The 25,491-nt window shown below is 42.2% G+C and overlaps 1 protein-coding gene across 3 annotated transcripts in view; it reads left to right on the forward strand.

The window, feature by feature from the left end:
- Nucleotides 1-771: 771 nt before the first annotated feature.
- ACTN1 (actinin alpha 1) overlaps nt 772-25,491 on the forward strand; it is a 44,952-nt gene continuing 20,232 nt past the window's right edge. For 2 of the 3 annotated variants that reach the window (XM_031553571.1, XM_031553572.1), the window contains exons 1-8: nt 772-907; nt 5,372-5,491; nt 12,073-12,159; nt 12,729-12,816; nt 13,904-13,982; nt 19,139-19,220; nt 20,830-20,955; nt 22,230-22,315. In XM_031553571.1, the coding sequence (XP_031409431.1) occupies nt 883-907; nt 5,372-5,491; nt 12,073-12,159; nt 12,729-12,816; nt 13,904-13,982; nt 19,139-19,220; nt 20,830-20,955; nt 22,230-22,315 (693 nt within the window). In that variant the 5' untranslated portion in view covers nt 772-882. The remainder of the gene's footprint in view (nt 908-5,371; nt 5,492-12,072; nt 12,160-12,728; nt 12,817-13,903; nt 13,983-19,138; nt 19,221-20,829; nt 20,956-22,229; nt 22,316-25,491) is intronic. The other variant, XM_010711536.3, reaches the window with a different exon arrangement.

Raw genomic sequence — 25,491 nt, forward strand, 5'->3', positions numbered from 1 at the left:
ACTGATTATGCAGTGACTGTGATCCTTCTGCCAGAGGCAGTCAAGCACTGAGGATTTGGGGCTCTGCTAGACAGTAGCATAGGTAATGCTTACTGTTAGCCTTTGGAGGACCTGTGCTTCTTTTGAGATGGGTGGTTCAGAAAGCATTTGCTTCTCCATGTAAGCAGTTGTTGCAGCTGCAGGGGGCAGGCAGGAGAGAGGCTCTGCTCAGCAGTGGGTTATGGGAACAGCAGCAGCAGGACCGACGCTACTGGGATTTGGTTTGTATAGTTGAGTTCTCTGCTGCTCAGTGCCCCTCCGAAGTTGCAGCCTTTGGAATTGGAATAGACTGGAGACAGCTGACAGGAAAAAAAAAATCATTGTTTTTAATGCACCAACCTAGAGACAAAGAGATCTGGAATATTGTTTTCCTTTTTCCTTCATATTATGTTAACGTGTCATTTAACACCTCTGGAGTCCCTAATAATGTGAGCCTTTAGCATACCTTAGAAGTTTCAGTGTGATGTAAACCAACCACAAGCTTTAGAGGCCCTTCCAGAAAATCAAGCACCCTGGAGGTATGAAGTGACCACATCTATCAGACTTCTTTTGTCTAAGAGCACTCTGCAACTCCTTTGGGTATATATGTACTAACACTTGTGCTCTGCAAGACGGAAAAAGATGATAATCTAACTTGTGTTTCATTCTGTATCACAGTACCCCTAGCAGCACTTCTTCAGTACTGAACTGCTGTTTGGCTTCTGGGAAGATTACTGACTGCTCTTTTTTTTTTTCTTCTTTCCTGTGTTTTAGACATTTACAGCATGGTGTAATTCTCACCTCCGCAAGGCTGGGACACAGATTGAGAACATAGAGGAAGATTTCAGGGATGGTCTTAAACTCATGTTACTTCTGGAAGTCATTTCAGGTGAGAGAGGTTGTGTGTGGTGCTCTCAAGTGTCCTTAGCATCTCTGTTCTGAAATCTGTCTTCCCCTTTTCTTGTAGAACAGGCACAGCAAGGGCTCTAATGCTGTAGATTTTGCTGGAACTAGAACAGCTGCTTTCTGATTCAGAACAAATTCTCTCTAACGAATATCTTGTGTCCAGCAGTGACCATGAATGTGCTTTTGGAATGTGTTCCAAGCCTCATGGCCTGTGCAGGCTGCCCATTGCATTCCTGCTTCTGCCTCTCTGGCTTTCCTCCACTCGCCAGGAATGCAAAGTCTCTTATGAAGGCTCAGGCAACGTCTCTCACTCCTTGGCAGAGCTGATGAAGCAGCTCTGGAAAGAGTGTGGGAATGCTACACTGGCAAATCATACCAAAGCCACATGATAGTGGGAATAGGATGGAAGTTGTTGAAAGAGGAAAGTCAGACCAGTAAATCTTCTGTGTCATTCAGTTTCAGCTGTGACTGAAGTTTTTCCATTCTAGTTTCAATCTGAGCTTAGTGCTCAGGCCTTCAGGAAAGAAAAAAGAAAAAAGAAAAAAAAAACCTAATGCAAAACAAAATCCCAGAAAACTATCTGAAATAAAAACAGTGACCAAATTAGGTCAGATTTGTTTTAACTCCCTATCACAAATGTCCCACTATTTGACAGATATCTCCCTGAACAAGGATTATTTTGTATAAGCAATAATTCTTATTGATGTACTGATGAAATAAATACCTTAAAGTACTGTGGGAGGCGTCATGGGGGATAAGAGTGTGAAACTGGGGCTGTATGCTCACAGACTTTCTCCTGGTGGCTTTCAGTCAGTAAGAGCGACCCTATGACTTGCACCCCTGAGCTTCTTGGTATGTTTTGCAGTAAAATTGCCATGAGAGAGGCACTCAGACTAGCTTCCCTCTGCTGCCCCTCTTTTCCTAACCTTTTCCATCTCTTGCAAAGATGCTGTCAATGTATAATACTCTTGAGAATTTATGGATATAAAACAATACCTTTGAGCTTTTGCCTGTGCCAGTAGATTGGGGGGATCAAAGTTCAGAGCATTGCTTCTGCAGTGTCTGTGAGAAGCTAGCAGGCAGAGTCCTACTTTTTTGTGCTTATTTTTTTTGCTGAACTAGTCCTTTCCTGAGGAGGGGCTGCAACCAGGAAGCTGGGGCAGTTGGGCCCTAATGGCTTTGGTTCTGATTGCTGAGAAGGAAGATAGGGAAAGGGAACATGAATGGAGGATGGTGGATGAGTACAGCAGGCTGGCTGATGATACAGTAGATCTCATGCCTCACACAGCTTAATATCCTCTCCTCATCTCACACCCCTCCAGTGCTGCTGTCCTGATGGGAGCCCACTCACAAGTGTAACCAGCGGGCAAAGGTGTGGGGAGCTGCTGTAGGCCTCAGGCTACAGAGCATCCTTCCTACTCTTCTCCTGGAGCCTCTTTGCAGCAGCTGGCCGTACGTCTGACCTTTATCTTGGGAAGCAGCAGCACCTGGGGAGCTGCCTGAGGGGAATGAGTCCCTTCCTCATGCCTTCCCTGTTGGCGAGGGCTTGCCTGCATGCTCCTGCCATGGCTCCTGCTGATGGCCTGCCAAATGGGAGAGGCTCTGGAATACTCTTAGCCCTCTAGTTCAGGTTCTGGCTTTTCCCTCAACTCTTGGCTCTCCACACACCTTCCTTTTCCCTTGTTTTGAAGAACTGTGGAGCTGCTGACAGGAATTTGGCAGGGGTGGGATTGCTGCACTACTTCTTTTCTCTAAGCCAGCTTAGCCATGGGCAGAGCAACAGCTAGAGGAGGCTTCAGCCATGGGAGCATGGAGCCGGGCTGGCCAAGAGCTGCACAGGGCCAAGTGCTACCTGCTCCTCAGCAGTGAGCCTGGAGGTAAGCGAGGGGGAGCAGTGCTGATCCCGTCCTGTTGGCTTGTGGTAGGAAGTAACAGGTGGGCCCCACAGAAATTGCATGGTGTGATACACTTTCATTTTTCACTGTGTGTGTTTCCTTTCCCTGACAAAGCCATTTTAAAAATACCATGAGACTCGAAAAGGCTGAGCCTGTGTTTACTACTTTAAAATAAAATCATAAGGCTTTTTTTTTTCTACCAAACAGAAGGGAGGACTAACTGAAAGTTTTCCTAAAAAAATTTGCTGTAAACAACGTGTATGCCAACACTTCCTTGCATTATTTGGCTTTAATAAACAGCCTTGGGGCTAATACATGAGAGCTGGAGAATGGAAGTGAGTAGGCCATTTCCATTGTCTGAGCTAAGAGAAGTATTAAGAAATAGAGCAGTAATGCAAACAGCTGAAAGTAGAACATATTTCTAGCAGGCTTCCGTTTTTAACGGTCTACTTCATTAATACTGCATGGCATGGAACCATATGAAGCTTTGCTTTGAAAATCTAAATTTGTAATAAAGTTCAGGACTGAGGGTAATAGTCTTTGGGTTTGGGGACTTTCTAAGTTGATCAAAAATTATTCTAAGACAAATATGCTACTGCGCTGTTTCGGAGAGGGACACTGCAGTTTTGCTAATAGTGCTGGCTTCTCTTGGACCCTGATGTGGTTAGAAGGAGAGATTTTGCCTTCCCCAGCCCCAGGCTGAGTAAGTTGGTACCCTCCCTTTGTGGACAATGCACATTATGCAGCCACGAGGTGAATGGGATCAGCTTGCTGTTGCAGCTGAAACCCAACCTCCTTCATTTTTCTGTTTTGCAGTCACATCAGTTAAAGAAAACAGTCATTTTTTTTAGCTGACTCAAATCATTTGTTGACGTTTGGCAGTATAAATCAGCTTAAGTCTTTTCTGAAACTACATTTGTAAAAATGACATTATGAAGCTGTCACAAAAAGTGCTTGCACTTCAGTTTACAATGACTGGCATTATCCAGATGGAAAAAGAAAGCAACTCACCATGACATGTACTTGATGGTCCATTAAAGTGAAGGAGATTTTTTTAATCCTAAGAAGGAGCTAGTATTGTAAATACATCTTTTTACTTAAATTATGTCATTTTGAAAGTGAATCTGGTTTTATCCTTAAGCTGACACTAGCCTACAGTAATAAAGGATTTTCTTTTCCAGACTTCTTTCTTTTCGAGGACATGGCTGTGGTGATAATTTGTTTTTCCCCCTTGTAGTTTCTTCCCTCCTTTGTTAGGAAACAAGCCATCCACTTTAATATGAAAAAAAAAGAGCTCAAAAAATGCTTTTATTTCTCACCCGTAAGCCTCCAAAAAAGCTTTTGAGTCAGCTCATGTTGATTTAAATATTCACGCTCGGGATATAGCAGGAGGCTCTTGGAATTGGATCCAAGTCATTACTTGCCCGAACTTGCCCATTTGATCTCTTTTTAATTATTACATACCTTCTTTTTCAGAATGCAAAACCTTGCATTTTGTTTGTGTTTGTTGTATTCTGGAGCTTTGACCTGAAACCTGAGCTGCTTTGTTTAATTTCTGGTTATGTGGGCCACATATATGTGCCTCCTGATTTCCTGTCTATATTTCCAGTAGAGATTCCACTGCAAAGCCCACTTGTCTGTGCTTTAATTTGCTTACCCTCAGTATTAGGTTAGCATGAGCAAAAGCAGGCCATGAGAGCAGTTGCAGGCAGCCAATCAAGAAGGACACAACTTCATTTCATGCAACTCTTTTAAATAAACAAGGTCAAGAAAGTGCTTTTCCAAGTTTTCCAGCATAGTTCCAGTAAAGATCTGGTGCTTTGAGACTCTCTCCGTTATCACAGAGCTATGCTGCTTCCCTCTCTGCCTCATTATAAGCATTTAAAATGCATACTGTTGTGTACGAAAGCATGACAAAGAGTTAGAAATACACTGAATGCATTTAGTGAAAAGGAATAGAGGTGATGATCCTTATAAAGCTGCTCACTGCAGAACTGACTTTTATTTCCTAGTAGGTGCAGTTGTGACCACTTGGTGCAAAGACTAGAGAGATACAAGGTCTGTATCCTGGCTGGGGAAAAGAAAGCGAGGTTTAAGCTCATCCTAGTATTTGACAGTAGGGAATTCTGAGGAAAAGAGATTTGATTTGTAAATTGCATGTTGTAAACACTGGAGATGAGCTGCTCACTTGTCTTCATGGGAAGGAGAAGTTAACTTCCTTTCCAGGCACCATTATCTGTGGTTAATGGTGCAGAGGTTAATTTTTCAATGCTGGGCTCAGTGTGGTTTTGAAAGATTTCTATAAACACTTTGACACCTCTGACACAAACCTACAGTGGAAAGGATCTAGTGTTGACAAGTCCTCAATTATGAAATTATCTGGAATCTGCTTCTTCCTGGGGGTACTTAGCAGTAAGTGTAAAAAAAAGATGCAGGGAAGTCTACCCTGTGCCCTTCTGAGCAGTAGTTGCCACCAGGATGGGAAAACATCCATAAGAGAGGAAAGGCTTCAGATTTATTTTCTAATATTTTTTTTTCTCTTTTCTTCTTAGGTGAACGTTTGGCTAAGCCTGAAAGAGGCAAAATGCGAGTGCACAAAATATCCAACGTGAACAAGGCTTTGGATTTCATTGCCAGCAAAGGAGTCAAACTAGTATCAATTGGAGCAGAAGGTAAAGAAACCAGCTGATTTGTGTGGGTCCAAGCTGTGCCCAGACAGCTCTATGCTCTACCATGTTCTTGTAAAAAAAACTATGGTAGTAGAAAAGGGACATGTTGGATCTTTGGTAGGTCGCAACAGGCTGCAAAACTTAATTCCCTCCTGGCCTTTATTGGTCATTTTTCTCCTTCTTTTCTCCTGGTTCTCACGACTCACGGAAAACAGCTTTCATCAGGATGTTTTTTTCTCAATTGAAATAGAGCAGCTGCTCATACTTAGCTTGTTGTAAAGCTGCTGGGAAAGATCTCCTTTTGCTGTAGGGCTTCTCATAGGTCAAAGCTAAGGCCAATCACCAGCACACGTAAAGGATCCCAGAAACTTCAGCTGTTAGCGTGTCCAGGCTTCTTCTGCATTCTAGAAATGTGAGTGCTATGGCTGGAAGCCTGTGTACCATTGTGCAGAGGTCATTATGGGCAGCACTGGAGATGCCCTCAGAATAAACTTGCAGATTGATTGTGCAGCACGGAATTGTGCAAGATTTTTGTCTTTCTGGCAAAGATGACAGGTGTTTGCAGATACACTGCAAGACTCAGATAGGCTTGTGGGCTGGTAAGACAGTTTGCTCTGACTTCTATAAACCTTAGCAATTAGTAATCTTACCTGGACTGTGTTTTTATGACACTCATTTTCCTTTGCTCTAGACCTTTGTCTGAGTTCTGCCTTTGGACTCCTTTTGTCACTGTTGCTGTGGAGACACTCTGCTTCTGTGGTATTTCTAGGTTTGCCTTCACAGTGACCATGGAAAATGAGGGGGTTTGTTATCTCCATCTTACAGATGGAAATGCATGGTTTCTCCATGGAAACTCTTGACAGCCAGGAAATGAGCCCATAGTACAGTTCTGGATGAGCACTCATCTTCTGTCAGAGTTGCAGGACTACAGGCCGAGATCTGTCTGTTTATAGTCCAGGAGGTCAGAGCAATGTTGGGATGTTGTCCTGAGATCTGGCCTCTTGGGCACACTCCTGAGGTCATCTGTGGTCCACTAGTTCTGTATGAGATCAGGCAGAATACCTCAGCTCTGGGAGGTGTTTATGTTTACCTTACTCCATTAATCCTGTTAATGTAATGTAATGTTACAAATGCTTCAGAATAATTTGCAGAGATGCTTTTTTACAGTGTCTGGCATTTAAGAGATGAATGTAAGAGAGAAATAATTTGGTATAACTTGCATGCAGAACTTCCTTTCAGTTTTCTCACCTTTTCCCACAACAGCAAATTAGGGTGTTGCTTTCCCTGAGTACTGTTTATGTAGGCACAGAACCACAAGTACTGTTATTTTGTGCCCTTACAAGATGTGTCCAGTGTCTTGATTCAGTATTCCATATCAGTATGACATTCCTTTTTAACTAGAAATTGGACATGAAGATGTAGGTTTCCCGCCTTAAGAGAAGATAGCTGTCATCTGGATCTTGAACAGACATTTGTATCCTTCTGGGAGCCTAGAGCACGTGTAAAACCTATCTGCACTGCTCTGATGCCTTTTTCTTTCTTTTCTGGTTCTGGTTTCCCTGTCACTAGTTGGCCTTTTTCCTCTACTTCCCCTGGATTTTTCTTCTCCTGAATCAGCTATGACTACCCTTCCAGCACTTACAAATCACTTACAAGTAAAAGACTCTGTGACCAATGATCTCCAGGGCCTCATTACTCAGTACTGACTCATAGCAGTTATCCTGTTCAGAAATAGGCTCTGAGGTGCAGTTCTGTGATAGCCACCATGATTTAGTTTAGTCTAAATTGTGATCCCATCTGCTCTGCCAAACCTTCCTGCCTCTCTTTTGTCCTGGTGCCCAGGCAACCATGCAAATGTGAGGTGAACCAAATACGGGTTTCCTTATACCCCCCAAAAGGTCTGGCTTTTAATAGATCACCTTGATGAATTGGCTTTTGACAGCACTGAAATTTGGACTGATGTTAAGTTTTGGTGTTTATACAGAGCATTTTGATGCAAGCTCAAGCTGTGCAGGCATGATCCCAGAGAGGGCCCCAGCCCAGTACCTGCCTTTGCTCCTGAGCTAAGCCCAGTCCGCTCTGGCTGTGTCAGCAGGAGGCATAAGCCTGCAGCAGGGCTTCTTCCCGCTCCATCCAAGTGCTGCGTACCTGGTAAATTACACATCAGCTGTGAAAATGGATTTTTGCTTTGAACAGAATGGCAGTAGCTCCACCCGCTGAAGGAATTATAAGCCTTCCTTGAGCATGAATGCTAAGGTATAATATTCAGGCCTTAAGAAGACATCGCACAGTAGCAAAGTAGAAAGTAAAAGTCGATGAGGCAGTCGTAACGTTGTGCCAAGAAAATGAGCTGAAATGCCTCGGGCAGGCAGGACTGGTCTAGGAAGTTTTCTTCCCTAAGGGAAAACTAGTGTCTTGTGGCAGCATGAGGGTTCTGGCTAGGCCAGCACACTCTTCACCTTGGCACTTGCTCCATCTGTCAGACAGCAATTTTGTGTGAAAGGTCTGCAGCCCAGCCAGACTTCTCTGTATACACTAGATAAATGGCATTGGCCATCTATGTTCTGTTTTTCCTCTCCTTTTCTTTTTTCTCTTTTTGTAGTTAAAACATAAGCACGAGAAAGAAAGAATTCCATTGGGAGACTATTGTGTCAACTTAAGCCTTGCAAAACCATGGTTAACCAGAGTTAAAGCCAGAGAAAAAATTTCCATGGTATTTCTCTTGCATTTGAAGATCCCTCTATGCTGCTTACAAGCCAAGCTTTGCAGCTTTGTCCTAGTGGACGAGAACCAGAGTAGAAGATGGTTTCTTACACACAGCATGTGTGTGGGACATGTTCCATGTCCACATTAAGTGGAAAGTGAACTAAGCAAACAGAATAAGCATTGAGGCTTAAGGGCTGCTTTTTACAGCAGTTGTGGTGTACAACAGATCTGTGTAAACCAGGATCAGGGAATGGTCAAGCCTCAATGGTGCAGCTCTCAAATGTTTCTTCATCTGCTTTTAGATCTCTTTTTCATCTGATATCTCAAGAGGTATCTTTTGCTGTAATCAATTCCATACTAGGATCAAATGCTCGAAGGATTTACCAGATTGAATAGGTTAAGTCTTTGACCTTGCGACTGTTTTAATTACACCTCTAATCTGCACAGAAAGTTACTGGTTTCTTATGCAGACATAGCTTCAACATAGAGATAACTGCTGATCCCTTTTCTCACCTGCATAAGTGAAAGGAGAAATAAAACATAAAGACTTTAACAATTGCAGAAATCTCAGCTGAGCAAAACACTTCCTGAACAACTGGGCAGAGCAAGCATACATCTGGCAGTGGAAAGAAAGGAAAAATAAGGTCTCTCCATGTCAGTGATTGAAACATAGCTTTGTATTTGCCCCCATCTCCTGCCCACTCACAGTTAGGGAGCTGAAAGGCACACTTCCATCAGGAATCTGGCTGGACCATCCCTAGTGGCATATCTTTAATTCTGAAATCCCAACACTGTTCTGCCCATAGTTGATCCTCTGCAAGTCCTTTGTTCAGTGGGGTAGCCACGTGCTGTGCTCTTATGGACAATTCAGTTTTAGCTACAGTTGGGGTTATCAGTTTCTGTGGCATTATTCTAACTGTTCAGGCCAGCAGTAGAAAAGTAAGCCTGGTCCTTTTTGTATTTTTCAAAATGAATTCATGGATTTGAAGTGGCATTTTATAAGTCACATCTATGTAGCAAGCCAGTCTTTTCCTAAGGAGTGAATATTTGTTTTACATAGGAAGAGTGCTTAGAAAGCAGTCAAGCAGAAGATTCTGTCTATTAGCTTTTTAATGGCATAGTTGAACTACTCTCATGTTAACTGAGTGTTGCTTACATCAGAGGGAACAAAGAGAATATCTTCAATTAAATAAGCAATAAACTGTTCCAACTCTGTAGTGTTAAGTTCAACATTTTAACAGTTTCTGTGGAATTTCTTTCTCGTCATCACCAGGAAGAAGGTGGCTCCGTGCAAACCTGTTTTTCACTTTTGCTTCTTGTATTCATTGTATTAGGAGGAGACTGGCACCAGCCAAAGGGTATTGAAGGAATCCTCAGGAAAAATAGGTTGTCATTGACAAATACAAGGATGGGAAACTGAATGAGTCAGGGCCAAAGAGCACATGGCTCTTTCTGAACAAGCTGGTTATATTTTGTAACCAGGTTGCTGGGAGAAGTTTTTTAGGTCTGGAAATGAGAAATGCTTGCCTGCTTCTAACAAAGAATCACAATTATGTCAACTCTATTTAAAAGAAGAAGAAAAAAAAAAGATTAAAGATGAAAAGGAAGACAAGGACTTAGGATAATGTGGTAGGTTAAAACTGCAACCCAGGATGGATCACTCACTAATCATACTTGCATGGTACCATCTGCTTGGTAGATGGTGAGTTTTCTATTTGTCAAGAAAAAAACAAAGTGATCTGTAGAGATGAAATGGTGGAAATACTTTGGGCTTCTTCCAGAGCAGCTTTGATTTGGTAAAGTGCCAAGGGAGAAAATGACATGGGAGCAGGGAGCAGACATCTTTCTTTTGAAATGAATTTTGCAAAGAAGAGGACTGAAGGAGAAGGGGTACTTTCCACCTTAACTCTACAACTAACTTTATAAAAATGGGAATTTGAGAACATGACCAGAACATAGTGCTGAGTTCTAATGCCACACTGGCAACTTAACACCATCTGGTTTTATGAAGTGTCTTGACCTTTATTTCCAATTAAAATACATGGAACAGTAATATCAATTACCTGTTCCAGCTCACTGATTGATACATTAATGTTCGTAAACCATTTTCAGCATTCAAGTGTTGCCATCAGATTTTAATCTAGTCCATTAAAAGAAAAAGATAAATTTATTTTCAGATCTCAAATAGACTCTAGGGTCCTCCTGCCAATGGCTGTGGTTTTTACAAGTATTCTTTTTTATTTGTTTGTTTATTCGTTTTTACATCTCCACACTTCAGCAAGACAAGGTGAAAACATGGATGCTTTCTTTTATATTTTAGCTGTGCTAACTCAGGTATTTTTAGCAATGGTAAGGATTTTTTGTAATGTTGATTGTGGTGCTTCATGGGAGGGATTGAGAATGCAAAAAGTACAGGACTGAATATATTCACCATCGCTGATATGTTCTTAAATTGGTCCTGAATACAAGTCCCTGGCCCCAAAATACCTGTAAAAAAGTCATTTTTTAGAAAATTTATCAACAAGTAAACAGTTTTTCATTCCAGAAATAACTGTGGTTCTTTCGTACTGCAGTGAAGTTTGTTGGCCAGTTCATACTGAGCAAACCAATGCCACACCAAGCTGTAAGTGCAAGAACAAATGAACACAGAGGTGTGCTGGAGTAGTACAAGCTAGCATGTTTAGTTTTATATCCTTGAAACTTGTAAATCCCTAATGCAGAAGTATATCAAAGCGCAGCAGAAATTATCCTTCCAGTTTACACTGGAAATTGCAGCACAGGCATCACAAAATCACAAGGCAACTTAACTAGAAAATTTCAAATGTCAAATGCACATGATGTGTTTCTGCTTAATGGAAGCAGTGCACAGAGGTGTGTACAGTACTACAAACGTCTCTGGCTACGTTATTAGGACTTGCTTTATTCTAGCTCAAACAGTAGGTTAATTCTAACCCTTTTCTTACTGAATACACCTTTGTAAACAGCTAGTTGCTTGTGAAACATCCACCTGCTCTTCAGGAAACTACCAGAGAATGGCTAGGAGAAGATAGATAAGTTATTTTCACCATTTGAAAAAGCCGGAAGAGTGTAAATTTTATAATCTGAATAAATATCATCTGCACAGAGTTTCTGAGGATCAGCTCTTGAGACCCAGCTGCAGCTGCTTGCAATCTGGGCTGCTTGGTGCTCATCTGCATGCAGTATAAATCCCTTTCTGGGTCAACATCCACCCAGCACCTTCTCTAGAACCTTTATCCTTTATCCCTTTATACCTCACATGTGCAAGCAGTTGCTTTCTAAAGCCTTCAGGCTTGTTGACCCTGAATGAGTTACATTGCAGAGTCCAGTGAACAATAAAACACAATTTGCTTGACATCTTAGTTTATAATATACTCTGATCAGCATGAGTCTTTGCTTTCTCTTCAAGCATGATGCATTTATTTTGAGAAGTGCTCGTTTGAGACTTTTGGCAATTACATGTCTGAAAGAGGTGCTACACAGGATCTGGACCATTTAGGTTTGTTTGAAATAAAAATTCATTTCTTGGTTTTATTTTGTTCACGCTACAAAACCAACTCTTCAGGTGAAATATACTGCTATAGATTGGTCCTTATTTCTCTGTCAGTGGCTGTTTTTCACTAATAAATGCAGGAAAGCCAATGTAATTAGTGAGTACTACTGCACAAGACTGTGCTGCACCATCAGTATCTGGGGAGGCAGAGAAGAACAAATATAGCTGGAATTCTGGTTTTCACTTCTGCAAAGGGGAAGGTTTCCCAGTGCTTCCATTGTACCATTTTACTTTTACATTTGCAACTTGATGCCTTCTATTTCTTAATTCTCTCCTTTTTCTTTTTTTCTTTTTTTTCCCCTCCTAGAAATTGTGGATGGTAATGTTAAAATGACTCTTGGAATGATCTGGACCATCATCCTTCGTTTTGCCATTCAGGATATCTCAGTTGAAGGTAAATCTGAATTCTTCCATTCTTCCCAACGACAGATAATCAACAAAAACCTGGGATTGCCACATGGCTTTGCCACTTAAAAGGCTCAGAATGTGCTTGTACATATGTCATTGGGAGATCCCAGGGAGCTGCCATTGTGGTCTCATTGACATTTGTGACCAGGCTCAGATATGCTGAGAAGAGTTTTTCAGCTTCTCTTCTTGAAAGATAATTTAGAGAAGCTCAAAAAGATGGCTAAACAGGAAAGTCAACTTTGATGATGGAATCTGTTGTTATTCTTGCATGCTGATGCAAGGACTTGCACTGAAAATTGACCTTTCTTTTACAAGTTTTACAAATCTAATCTCAAAACACCATTTCTTTATTACAGAACCTCATTAAGAAAATAACAATAGCAACACTATTCCAGTAGACTCTTCATCAAGGAATTTTCTGACAAATGAAGTTAAATAAAATGTGATTCAGTGCTGTCTCTCCTAAAGAGAAGTTGGTCTTATCTAGCATATGTTTCTGCAACTCTTGCTTTCTGAGAAAATGGACTGATTAGTGTGCATTTTCTCTTTCTTTAGAGACATCTGCTAAAGAAGGACTTTTGTTATGGTGTCAGAGGAAGACAGCCCCCTACAAAAATGTAAACATCCAAAACTTCCATATCAGGTGAGAACAGGCAAGAACTCAGCTTTACCATCTGTGTTATTTTCAGATGTCTTTTTGCTACATTCAACAATGTTCCTGATGCAACTGCATTTCTTTGAGAGATCTAGTAACAAAGAAGTCCAAAGAGACACGTAGGAAATTAAAAGCAGAGGTTGTAGGAAGATCCAAGTACCAACATCCAATTCTTCATTCCAGTTACAAGTGCTGCTTTTGTAAACTCTAGAGTATGAAGTCTTCTGAAAGCATCGTATATGTAACAGGCTAAGCAAGACTGCTTTTACCTTAGAACCTTGAAGTAAGGCCCTCTTAAACCGTTATTTAATCAGAAACTTTTTAGTATAGTAGAGTTGGAAAAGGATGAGAGATTTTCTTGTTCTGCTCTTTATATTTCTAAACTGGCAGGTGTTTAGTGAAGATTCTGTGTACTAGTGCTTTTGCCAGCACATCTTGGAGAACTGATGAATCATATAAAGGTAAATCATTTTTTTGAGAGCTTAAGTTCTGTCCACATCAATCAGTGCTGTAGTGAACCTTGCTACAGACTTGCCGTAAGACTTATATCTGAGTGCACAAATGCCTCTGAGAAAATCAAGGGGATCAGTGTCTCACATCCCAGATTAGTTGATGAAGTCTTCAGGTTCAGTAAATTGTAAGAAACAATCTTACTAATTGAAATGAGAAATTCTGGTTCTAATTCTTCTCAAAAGTCCAGACTAGGCTGGGAGGCAAAGCATTGGCTTGTATAGTGCTGGTTATAGCCATCAGTAGTCATTCTCCTCCTCCTCAGTCTGCCTTTCTCTACGGCCTTTTTTCAAGCTCTCTACCTGTTCTTACATGCTCCCCAGTATAGTAGACATTCAGAGCAGAGAGCTGGCATAAAGGAGGTGACAATGCAAAGGGCAAGTCCTAATTGCAGCAGATTATAGTAGGGTTTGAAAGAAATCCTTTCCAGCTCTTAGAGAGACACTGCTAGCTAGAAACTAAGCCGTGATAATTCATCCTGGTGTCTTCCTTCCTGCTCCTGCCCATCACCGTGTCTCTCCCTGGCTGAGCCTTCTCATTTTGCTCTCTTCTGTTTCTCTCACAGTTGGAAAGATGGCCTTGGTTTCTGCGCTTTAATTCACAGACATCGTCCAGAGCTCATTGATTACGGGAAGCTACGAAAGGTACAGCTCAATTTGTTTGTCATACCAAATGCTTGGCCTGTGTAAATAAAGAGGGAGAATAATTAGCTTGATAAGCAGATAATTGGAGAACTTCAGCATAAGCTGGCTTTTGCAGGACTAGGAGGGGGGAAGGAGGGATGAATCAGAACATTCAGACTTCTTAGTGAAGCGTGAACTTAATGAGCTGCCTGCTTGACTTTCCTTGCTTTCAGACTGCCTTAAATGAACTGCACGTGCTCCAATCGCAACTGATTAGCAAAAAGAGCTGAATTCAGTCACTGAAATGGGAATCTAATTCTGCATTAACGTCACAGCCTTGCAAGTCAGATCAGACTTAATTTTTCTAAGAAGAACTGGATTGAGACTGGTTATGTGGTGATCAAGTGCAAAAGTTCAGTGAGGTGCCCTCAATGGATGCTTCTCCCATGCTTCCAGCTTAGCACCGAGCCATCTGCAGTGCTGGATGTCTCTTGGCATGTAGATGCCAAGCACCAGAAAAGCATTTGCCTTAACACTCAGTTTTATTTTACAAATTGCCTCTGGAAACACGGCATCTAATTGCTCCAGAGTTTGTCTCCCGTGTGTCTTGGAAACAACGCTGTTCAGTGAATGATGAGAATAAGTGCTCAGCACTTTGTGTTGCCAGCAGTGTTCTGACCAAACCTAGCGACAGCAGAGCAAACTGGATTCATATCCTTCTTGCATTCCCACTGTTCGCTTAGGTCCTGTTTTTACTGTATCTGTGCACACAAGTCTAGTGAAATCTCAGCGAGAGCATTACTGATACTGATACGCATGGCCATTGGATCTCGTGGGCTGCCTGTTACAAAGTGGTCATGCTCAAAACTAGATAGGGAAATAAGCGTAGAATCCCATCGCTAATAGATCTGGGCTCTTGAATCACTGTGCAAATGGACAATATGTAAATGGTTTAATCAAATTAGCTGCATCCTTGAGGCAATGAATTATACAATGCCTGATCTGCTTTTCAATAACCTTTTAGATCTTTACTATCTTGCAGAGCAGTCAATTATATTATCTGATCAATTTTAGTGTCTGGAGTCAGTATGTGATGAATAAATGGTGTGGAAAGGCTCTATATGTTTACATAAACAGCACCAATGAAAAAGAGAATTATTAGAACTAACTAAATTTTCAGTGACTGATCTTTGGAAAATAAAAGCAGCTAAGCAACATTTGACAAACCCAACAGGGTAAATGCCACGATGCTGTCCATTACCAACAAAGTCCTAAGACAAATCGGAGCAAAACTAGAATGAGGGAAAGAAAATGAAAGGTTTTTTGTCATTTTATCTGTGGGCCTTTTAAGGTGAAAGATAATGTAACTGTTCTAATTAAAATCAGTATTGATGGGAAGAGATTTGTCCTCCTTGGAGTAAGGTAAAGGGAACTGGCACTGTTTGTGCTCCGCTTCCCTTTATCACATCCTTCATTAAGCTCCTTCTGCCCTCCTGTAGTCTTCTGACTTACTGTGTCATTTTTATTTTTGTTCTGCTTAGATTGCTTTAAAGGCATGAGATTAAATGCATGTTTGATAACTCTACAGAACTAAGATCTTCTGCAAACAGCTGGGAAGAACTTAGCTCAGAGCCTAGCCTTTAGCTCTGATTGCACTTGGATGGTGGCTCAAACACCCCCATGTACTGCAGTCCATCTAGAAATGTCGACTGTGTATTGCTGCTGGATTAATTTCTTACAAGGGTTTCTGAAGACATGAATTATACGAACAGGATTTTTTTCCCAATGTCTTCAGCTCTGGCAGATATAAGAAGTGCTGACACTCTCTTGATTTTCCTCCATCTCCTTTCCCGAATGCTAGCTAATAGAAGATTTTTTTTTTTTATCACACTGCAATAATTGCCATGGCAACCTTGTATGCTGAGGGGACTTGGGACTAGCTGGAGGAGGAGAGATGACTCCTTGTATGAGTTAGGGTTGTGCTCAAAGAGGAGGAGCTGTGGTTGTCTTTCGTCAGCAAAAGCAGCGAACATGCCAGGTACACGTTTGTTCAGAGCAAGGTTGCAGTCTGCCACTGTTAAAACAACATAATTCTTATGTGGAAAACTATATCTTTCCTGGTTGTTGGTGGACCAAGTGACAGCCTCCAAGTTACTGCTCCTCTTCGTGTCTCCTTGTCTCTATTTCTGTGTTCATGTAGGCAGCCTGGGAATTAAGGCACCTCTGGAGAATCCCATCTTAGTGCTTGAGCTGTGAAAGGAACAGGGACTAGTGATTCTGCTTTTTTTTTTTTTTTGCTCTGCTTCGTTTGGGTCACTAAATGGTGCCTGCAACTATGGTGCTGGAGTGCTGCTCTGAGAAGCCTACGCTGCTACAGTCTTCACTTATCTTTCCCTCTTTGCAGGGAGTCGACTGAAAGGTGAAATTCGAAATAACGAATAGCTGGTGTACAGTGGTGTAGAATTGAAAGTAGTGGTGTTCAGAGGAATTCCCTGGGCTTAAGACCCTGTTTTAGGCTTGGGCAAGCCACAGGGAAACCTATGTCTTGCAGCAAAGAACATCACTTTTGTGATGAGCAACTCCACAGTCCATGCGGGGGAAGTTATTCCCACAGGTAACAGGACTTTGCTCAGGCTTAGATCTCTGCTTATCTGTGAGCAAGTCTTGGCCTTAGGTAGCTTGCTTTCAGTAGCATTATCTTTAGCTTAATTTCTCAAGAGACTATGTGATCACACATCTCTCTTACATATGAAATAGAATATGAATAGCTGGCATCATCTAGGTGAGTCTTCAGTTTCCCACACATTAAGACTTCCAGCCCTTCCTCTGGGAGTGCCCAAGACCAGTAAGTTTTCCCATCAGGAAACCTCTCCCAACTTTCAACTTACAATTTCTTTTTAACCTTTGGCAACATTGCTCCTGGTGTTGTTTCTTGTAGACTGATAGGAAAGCTATCTGCAGTGGGCTTGCTCCTCCCTTTCCTCTAGGAGAGGCTGACAGCTCCTTGGGCAGCTTGAACGGATGGGGCTGTGCTAAGGAGGGGTATAGGTTAGTAATACTAGGCACCCTCTCAGGGGGGTTAGTAATGTTATGGAATCATGGTTGGCATGGGTTGAAATTAAATACGTGGTGATGACATTGCTACAGAAGCAGAAAATGGCACGTGGACTGTGGGAAGATTTCACTCAAGTGAAAGAAAGGCAGTTATGTTTCCATCCTCTAAGACTAAATGGAGCTAAGGGCTTGTCTATATGTACTAAGCAAGGTATGTTATATTCCAGTTAGTCTCAGCTCCTTAGACAAGGGGTTTGGTTACTCTTTGGATTCTTAGTGGTTTCTCCACAGCATGTGCAGAAGACAAGTATGCTGATGTTGAACTGGTGCCAATGTCTGTAATTCCATTGCACAGAGTGGTTTCTTATGGCTGGAGGATATGTAAAATCTTCTAGACCACTAAGGTTTGAAAAGGTGGATTTAGATGTATCTGATGAAGTCACTACTGAAAGGATACTGTATAGAGATCAAGTTCTATGTGATGCTGAGAAATGATGGCTTTTACCACGTGTGACAGCTGCTGGTCTCATCACAGTGTGCAACATTTTCTCACTTAATATTGACTTGTCCCAGTGGACTAAGTATGAATCAATGTTGTGTTTGTTTGGAGGGCCTCTGCTTGTGGTTTCCTTTGGTAGGTGAAACATTGCTGTCTCCTAGAGACATTCATCCAAATGAACATGAGTAATTATGGGATGCCAACCTAAAGCATGCGTTAATTCTTGGGGCCCTGTTGCAACGAACTGCTTTTCAAAAGGGCTTGACTTCCTAGTTTCATGAAGCTGTAATCCAAGGGCTACCTAGTGACCAGTGCCTTAAAGAAACCTTCCTGCATGCCCACACTCAGTCTGCCCAGGCCTGCCTAACTTCATCTTTCATGCTGCCTGGTTCAAATAGTTTCCTACTGACTGAAATTCAGGCACAGCTGAATCTTCCAAGTCAGTGCTAAATGGAGGTACATACTCTCAAATAGAAAAGAAACAATGCATATGCTGGTTCAGAAAGAAGGCTTATATAATAAGATTATACTTTTTTATTTCCTAATTGTTAAGGCAGGACTCATTTTGTGCGTCACAATTGACAATGTGGAGAGAGACATTCCATCCTTTCTCCCTCCCGAAATCCTCTTAGCAAACATAGTGACTAAATGCAAGTAGTTTGGGAACAGCTCCTCTCCAGCAGGAGCCACTTCTCTCAACAGTAGAAATGAGAAGTGAAATGTCCTTTGTCATCCATGGAATTTCAGAAGGACTATAGGAATCAGGCGTGTGCAAGGGTCTCATACTAGTCATTAAATGTCTTGTTGCTGGTAGTTATGTTTGAATGCTGGGAGCAATTTGCAGAGGTCTTTCATTTCCAGTGACATCCGCATTTCACATTCTCTTGTTCAGCTCTCTAAAATCTACTTACCTTTGTCATATGACTCATGTCACAATCAACTTTGTTTAGAATTTGATTACTGTGTATTGATGTCTGTTTCTGAAGTGCATCCTGCCACAGCAGAAGGTTTGTATATAGAGAAACAGAAATACACTAGGGAAACGGCAAGTCCTGTGCAGCACATAGGGAGAAGACTAATATGCAGACAAAATGGGTACTTTCGTATTTATTTTGTAGAGATTTGTTAAAACATTTTTCTTCCTCCCACTCAACTGGTGTTCAACAAACTGTGCGCTAGCTGAGGACAGCACACACTGCAGATGTTGTTACTATTTTAGTATTGCTTAGATGTTCTAACAGATACGCTGCTCTGCAGTTCTTTAAAATGGGAAATGAAAACCTAATGTAAGCACGAGATCTAAATGTGTGATATGGCCATTTACTATCTGTATGATGCGAAGCTAATGTAACTTTAAACTACGTTCAAGATGAAGTGTATTATTCTTTCTCATTGCGAGTGCAAAGATGCCATGTTATTATCATATCATGAGTCTCCAGGCTCTGGTTTCCAAAGAAAGCTAATTATTTTGTCCTGCTAATGAGGAGGTGTAATTTTGTCTGGACAGCTGAGTTACCTGAACTAAATCAAGCACAATTGCTCTGTCTTGAGAGAAATGTTGTTATGAGTTGAGAGAACCTTGTTATGAGTTGATGCTGATTCTGTGGCTCTGTTTCTTTCTCAGGATGATCCTCTCACTAATCTAAACACAGCCTTTGATGTAGCTGAAAAATATCTGGATATCCCCAAGATGCTGGATGCAGAAGGTAAAGTACATGCAGTGGGTGTTAACTTGCTTTTTTTCAGGGAATTTCCCACTTATTTTAGGTAGATTTGTATTGCACGAGAGTTCTGTAACCAGAGTGCTCCTTCCATCATTACTTAGCAAATGTATGGGAAAAAAGTTACAATGGAATAATCATGTGTTCTGCTTCCCTCTTCCTTCTGTGCCCCTCAGTTGTCTCAGTTTAGTACCTTTGGAGATTTTAACCCAGGGATGATTCATTAGGAATAGATGAGTAACACCTGGCTGTGTCCACAGCTGACTAAAGTGTTTCCTTTCAAGAATCAGAAATAATACAGAGATAATGTATGGTGTAGGACTGTATTCCTTTTGCCTCCAGAATTTTTTCCTTTTTGAGCTTTTTCTGACACTGCTGTTGGCTTTCCTTTTGGGAGTGTAATACGAGTTTTATAAACTATTTCTTGACTACTTGAACGTGTTGAGCCTGAAGATCCCTCTCTAACTGAGACCATGGGAGAAATCCATGTTTTTCAGAGGTGCTTTTGCTACTGACTGTGACAGCTTTCCAGAGACCACTTGGGACAGCAAGTATTACTTCTCTGAGACTTGTTAGGACCAACTTGGCAATAGACTTTAAAGACTGTAACTCTGAAGTATAAACAACAGCCTAAAATAATTCACTGGTTTGGGGGCTGTTCACCTGAGGCCAGCTGATTTCAGTGGTAGAAGCTGTATTTCAGGCTTGGCTTGGACAGGAGAAGCATTTAAAGGATTTTTTTTAAAGGAGAGAGAGGAACAAAGGAGAAAGATGGGATAAGGATGACTGAACCCAATCAACATGTATTTCAGTAATCAGGATGTTCATATTCTTAGGCAGTGTTTTTCATTCCCAAGAACGAATTGCTTTCCTTATTCTCATTGTGCTGAGATCACAAAAGATCATGAGGTTTCTGGAGTAGACTGGAGCATTTCCTGCTATTCTGTAGGATTAAAGCCACCCCCAAAATAAGTGTATCTAGCTTCAGATCTCAGCAAGTCTAACAGTGATGATGAAGGTCACTTACAAGAGCTCCGATTGCTCTTTCTTGATCAGTCTCCTCACTCACGGACTGGGGCTAATACACATTCCTCTACACAATTAATTCTGATCTCTGAAGGTGTTGAGTTTCTCCTGGAACTAATGGAAGGGCATTTTGAAATTCAAATCATTGTGTTGAAATGGAGGATGAGGGCACTGAATGGAAGAGAGAAAGGATCTTTCCTGAGGAACTTCATGAAGGAATTGCAGTATGGTACATCTATAAAAAAACATGCCAACTCGTTGCTAGTTTGGATTGATTCAACCAAACATTTGCAGTAATATTCTCAGGACAGGGATGTGCTCTGATTTGAGACATGCTGACATATGACTGCATTAGCTTGGCCAGACACCAGAAGCAATTATTTCTTGAGGGTGGGGTGATCCTGACTTCTGAGAGAGACATATCTTCTGGGGAAGGCTGGGAATCTCTCCAGAGTTGCTATGACAAGCATATACTCCAGCAGGCCTCCGGGACAGCTGTGGTTCTCCCCTTCCTTTACTTTCCTTCCATCAATTGATTATGCTCTTAACGTGAGGTTTTTTTTGACAGACATTGTTGGAACTGCCCGTCCTGACGAGAAAGCCATCATGACCTATGTTTCTAGCTTCTACCACGCCTTCTCAGGAGCCCAGAAGGTATCGCAGGATCCCAAGCTCCCTCCACAGAGCACACCTGGTGCCGTTGCTAATGTCCAAACCTTATTTTCTTTCTCTCTTTCCTCTCTAGCTACGGGCATCTTTATTATGTTTTTGGTAGAGTTGGCTGTTGGTTCAAAGTGGTGCCCCAGACACAATACATGGAGCAATCAGGCAGTCCCACTTCCCTGTAGTCAGTGTTCCTGTTCCAGTGGCACTTACATATGCCAATGTCTTGGCATCCACATAGAGCCCAATAAAGCACGGAGCTCTACTTTCTCCATTTGCCTTCCAAACTACTGCCCTGATGACTGAGGAGCTGCAGCCCCTGTTCCTGGGAAATCTGAGCTAGGATGCTTGATTTCATAAATGGGGACTGTGGATTGCTCTGCTGAGCAGGACACTGCAAGCTGACCCCACTGGCAGTAATGCTGATATCTATTCACTTTTTTTTGTTTTCTTTTTTAAATATGGGTACAAAAAACCTAGTGTTTTTATGTAGGGTTCAGTGAATATCCAAAACTCTGTCTTTTACATTATATGCACTGCAGGTTCCCACACTCTAGCTTCAAGATCCGAACCTGCTGCTGTCTCGAATTGTACCACAAATTGAGTCCCAGTTCACCTGGGTTTTACAGAACATGTCTAATGAGTACTTCTGTGGTGATTGGCGAAGAGAGCACTGTTTATCATGACTGAGATGCCTGGTTTTGTTATTTAATTCCTTTTAATCTTTCCTCATCCATCATGCTGGAAATGGGGCAGTTGAGTCCTTCCTGGTTTTGGCTTAGCCATTTTCCGGATGGTAACTAGTCACTTAAGGAAAAAATTTTGCAGGTGAGACCTTGTAAACATCACCAAAACCAAGCTGTCCTTACTTCAGTGCTGTAGGAGCACACAGTGCACGTTGAAGCAGAGCAGACACTGTGTAGGAATTGCACTGCATAGGAGGGCTCTGATCTCTACAGCTCCCCACTGTGCTGAAAGGCCTTGGGCATGGATGCTGAAACCTTCCAGCAGCCTCTTTATATCCTCAGACCACAGCTGTGAAGGTGCAGAGCGTGGATCCTCACTCAGGACCCTCCTGGACTCAGGAGGAGGGAGCAGGGGTGCCGCTTCGAGCCACAAGCCAACGCTGCTAGCCACCTTCTGATCCGAACTCCCAGCTCTCCGCATGGAAATCTGTTTGGCCTGTCCTGCAATGCATGATGGGAAGTTTTCTCCCCCTCTCTCACGCCACCCATGACTATTTTGTTTTATTCTATGTGCTGCTTCTTACTTTATCCTTTCAACCTCTTTTCCTTCTCTGCACAGATATTATAGGCACGCTAAGGCCGGATGAGAAGGCCATAATGACCTATGTTTCATGTTACTACCACGCCTTCTCAGGGGCACAGAAGGTGAGACTTTACTGCTAACAACCCCTCCCCATCCCTGCCATGCCCACTGATTCTCTTTACCAAAGATAGCTCCAGTCCCTCTGCCTGGCACAGCTCAGCAGTCTCAGCTGTGCCCCATCCAGCCTTGTGTTTGGATGCGTGAGCTCCAGCCTTGCTGGAGAAGTGGGTTAGATATCCTTTCAAACACATTTGAGCTGCTCCTTCTCTTCAGTTGTCAGTGGTGGAGAAAGCGTTTTGATGAAGTTGGCATAGAAAGAAGAATGTCTGCTCTGACAGTCAGTATACCACGTTAGTGACTATTGGGCCTTACCCTGGCCAGGTGATTCATCTCCAGAAGTACCATAAGCAGATCAGCCTGGCCCAGCACATTGCAGCCTGGTCCCTTTGCGCTGCCTGCCTTCTGTTCATACTCAGCCCTCAATAGCTCAGGTGTCTTTCCCTAGATTGTATTGTATCAACTGATTACTTAGCAGTAGCATCTTTCGTAGCACTTTTGTGCTCCAGCCACAATGTCCATGCCTACCAGGCCTTGAGCTTTCCTAAGTACATTCACTTCTCAATTTCTTTTTAATTTGTGGTCATTCTTTCCCAAACTACCTGTATGTTTTATTTCTCTTTCCCTTGCTTTTCCCATTCCCATAACTTCAGTCATGCTTCCTCTGCTTCCTCGTTACTCCAGTCTCTTTGCCTGGCACTGGGACATTTGTCCTCAGAGGAACCAAGTAGTCACTCACAGTCACATTCTTTGGATGAACTTCCTTCAAAACATCTATTTCCCTGCAGTCCTTCAAATGGAAGAAAAAGTTCCATCCTTTCTTCCCAAGCCATAGCTTGAGTGGGCTGTAGCCTTTCCACAAGATCATCACTAAGTTCAAACTGTGAGCTTTGAAACAATAAAATCCAAAGTTCAAGACCAGATCCTTCTCATTTTAAAAAGGATGTAAAATGTCCTTGTTTCCATAACTTCTTTCTCTCACCAGGTCTTTCCTACCTGAGGCACAGTCCATGTGCTGCCCAGCTTAAGGGCTAGCTTGACTCCAGAAAGACTCCATCTCTTTTGTACAACATGATGCTAATAGTTCACTGTTGATGCAGATACCATGTTCATGTTTGCTTTCAGAGGGCAAACAGGCAATAGATTACAGGGAGCAGCTCTTCAGGTCAAGCTTTTTGTTCCCTGCCTTGTTTCGTCTATATTAATGATGCTGTCTGCTTTCCAGTGAATTGGAAATAGATCCACAGCAGTGCAGTACATTTTGCCCACTTGGCATGATTTATGTAGACATGAATTTTCCACTGGGATCCTGCTTTGTAAATAGTTCAAAACCCTTAACACCAGGCTACAATCTCCATCCAGCTGATACTTGCCTCTGACAATTGTATCCTCAGAACTCATGCTGCAGTGGTAAGGCATGCTGTTTGCCAGGTGCCCCTTAGGGACTCCTCCATGCTTAACCCAAAGAACTCCAGATTAAAGAAAGAGCAAACCACAAATGCGAGGAGGGTAGTGCCTCCTGCAGAAGTGACCATTCCCTCTTCAATCCACTTCTCTTCCATCTGTGCCCATTCTGCCCTTTGGAAACCTGCTTAGCAGGTCCTATGTTCTCTTCAGCTGTTTAGATGGACGCTAGGTTTGCTGGGATAACTGAAAACAATCTTCTCCTGCCTCAGGACCTGAACCAAGTAGACAGGGCAAAAACTAGTGATGGAACTTCTTAAAACCCATGTGGTGTAATTTGTTTATACAGAAAATTATAGATTTAATCACTAATTAAACTTTTAGGAAGCCTGATGGTCCAGCACCTTAGCAGTGACCTGGCAGGAGGAGCACATTTCCTTTTTGGAGCTCTCCAGCCATACTTTAGCCAAGTGACAGATTCAAATCCCAGGGCAAATGCAGAGCGATGACTGAGTGAAAGCCCCAGCCCAAAGTGTCTTGTAACGTGTTGCCGCCTCGTGCACGGTTAGGTGACTGACTGTGATATCACTCCATTTTTCATTCAGATTTTTCATTACTGCCACCAGTCCTGAAGGGGAAGTCCCATGAGCCGCTTTCTGCTTCTTTCACTCTCTTGTACCGAGCTTTTGAAGGTACAGGGTCCCCAGCCTGATGTGTGTGTAGATGGCTGCTTTTTCTTTATGCCATTTTGTTATATATATATATTTGTAGGTATACTTGCTTTGGTTGGTTTGCTTGTTTTCTAACTGCTTCTGACTTTCACACTAAATGCATGATTGTTTACTACTGGTCAGCTTAATATTTTATATATTTTATATAATATTTTAATATAAACCTGATTTCTGGGGGTGAAAATTTCTAACTAATGTTTTACCATTTTGTGAAAAGACTGTGTTTGACATACAGTATTCTGGGATGATTCTCTGAGGCCAGAGGACCGCAGGCAGGCATTCTCCCTAGGTAGTCCTCTATGAGAATGCCTTCCTTTATCATCCTTCTGTAAGAAGAGACCTGGAACCAAGAGCTAGAGACACAATTCCACATCCAACTTAAGCAGTCCAGGTCAGGGTTACAGTAAAGACAAAAACAGAGAAGTTACTGCTCCTTCTGCTATTCTTTGGCTATTCATATTTCTGTTTGAGCCTGCCCAACAGGACATGCATATCTCACAGCAGTGCAGTATCAAGCAGAGTGCCCTAGGCTTGCCCTCCAAATAATGTTTGACAGAAAGTAGTATAATGTGTCAGTGCCATGCTGTACCAAAGCTAATCAGATCACACAAGTCCTTGGCGAATACAGTTATGCAGACTTCAGACCCCAGGATGGTGCATCTTGACAGTGCGGCCCCATGCCTCCAGCGTGTCTGGAGTAGGCAAGAACCCCAGAGGAGCTTGTGCTGGTGCAGGAGAGGAAGAAGATTGGCCTCTGTGTGTCAACCATTAGGGTAACACAAATAATGTCGTAATTGCTGACATTCAGAGGGCTTTTGTGTTTGGACAGATGTTCAACACGTATATACACATACAATCCCAGGCAGCTGGAAGAAATCTATTGTCAGATAGATGTAAATGTGCCTATGCCAAATGGGGTCCCTCCTGCACAGCTGGCTGCTGCTCCAATGAGCTCTAAGGGTATAAAAAAGAAATGGAGAGTTAAGAGCGTACAGAGAGCTCCTCTCCTGGGAAGACTGAGATAAACGTTTGTGATTGCTGGTCCC

The sequence above is a fragment of the Meleagris gallopavo genome, chromosome 5, assembly GCF_000146605.3.
Source record: "Meleagris gallopavo isolate NT-WF06-2002-E0010 breed Aviagen turkey brand Nicholas breeding stock chromosome 5, Turkey_5.1, whole genome shotgun sequence".
Lineage (NCBI taxonomy): Eukaryota > Metazoa > Chordata > Aves > Galliformes > Phasianidae > Meleagris > Meleagris gallopavo.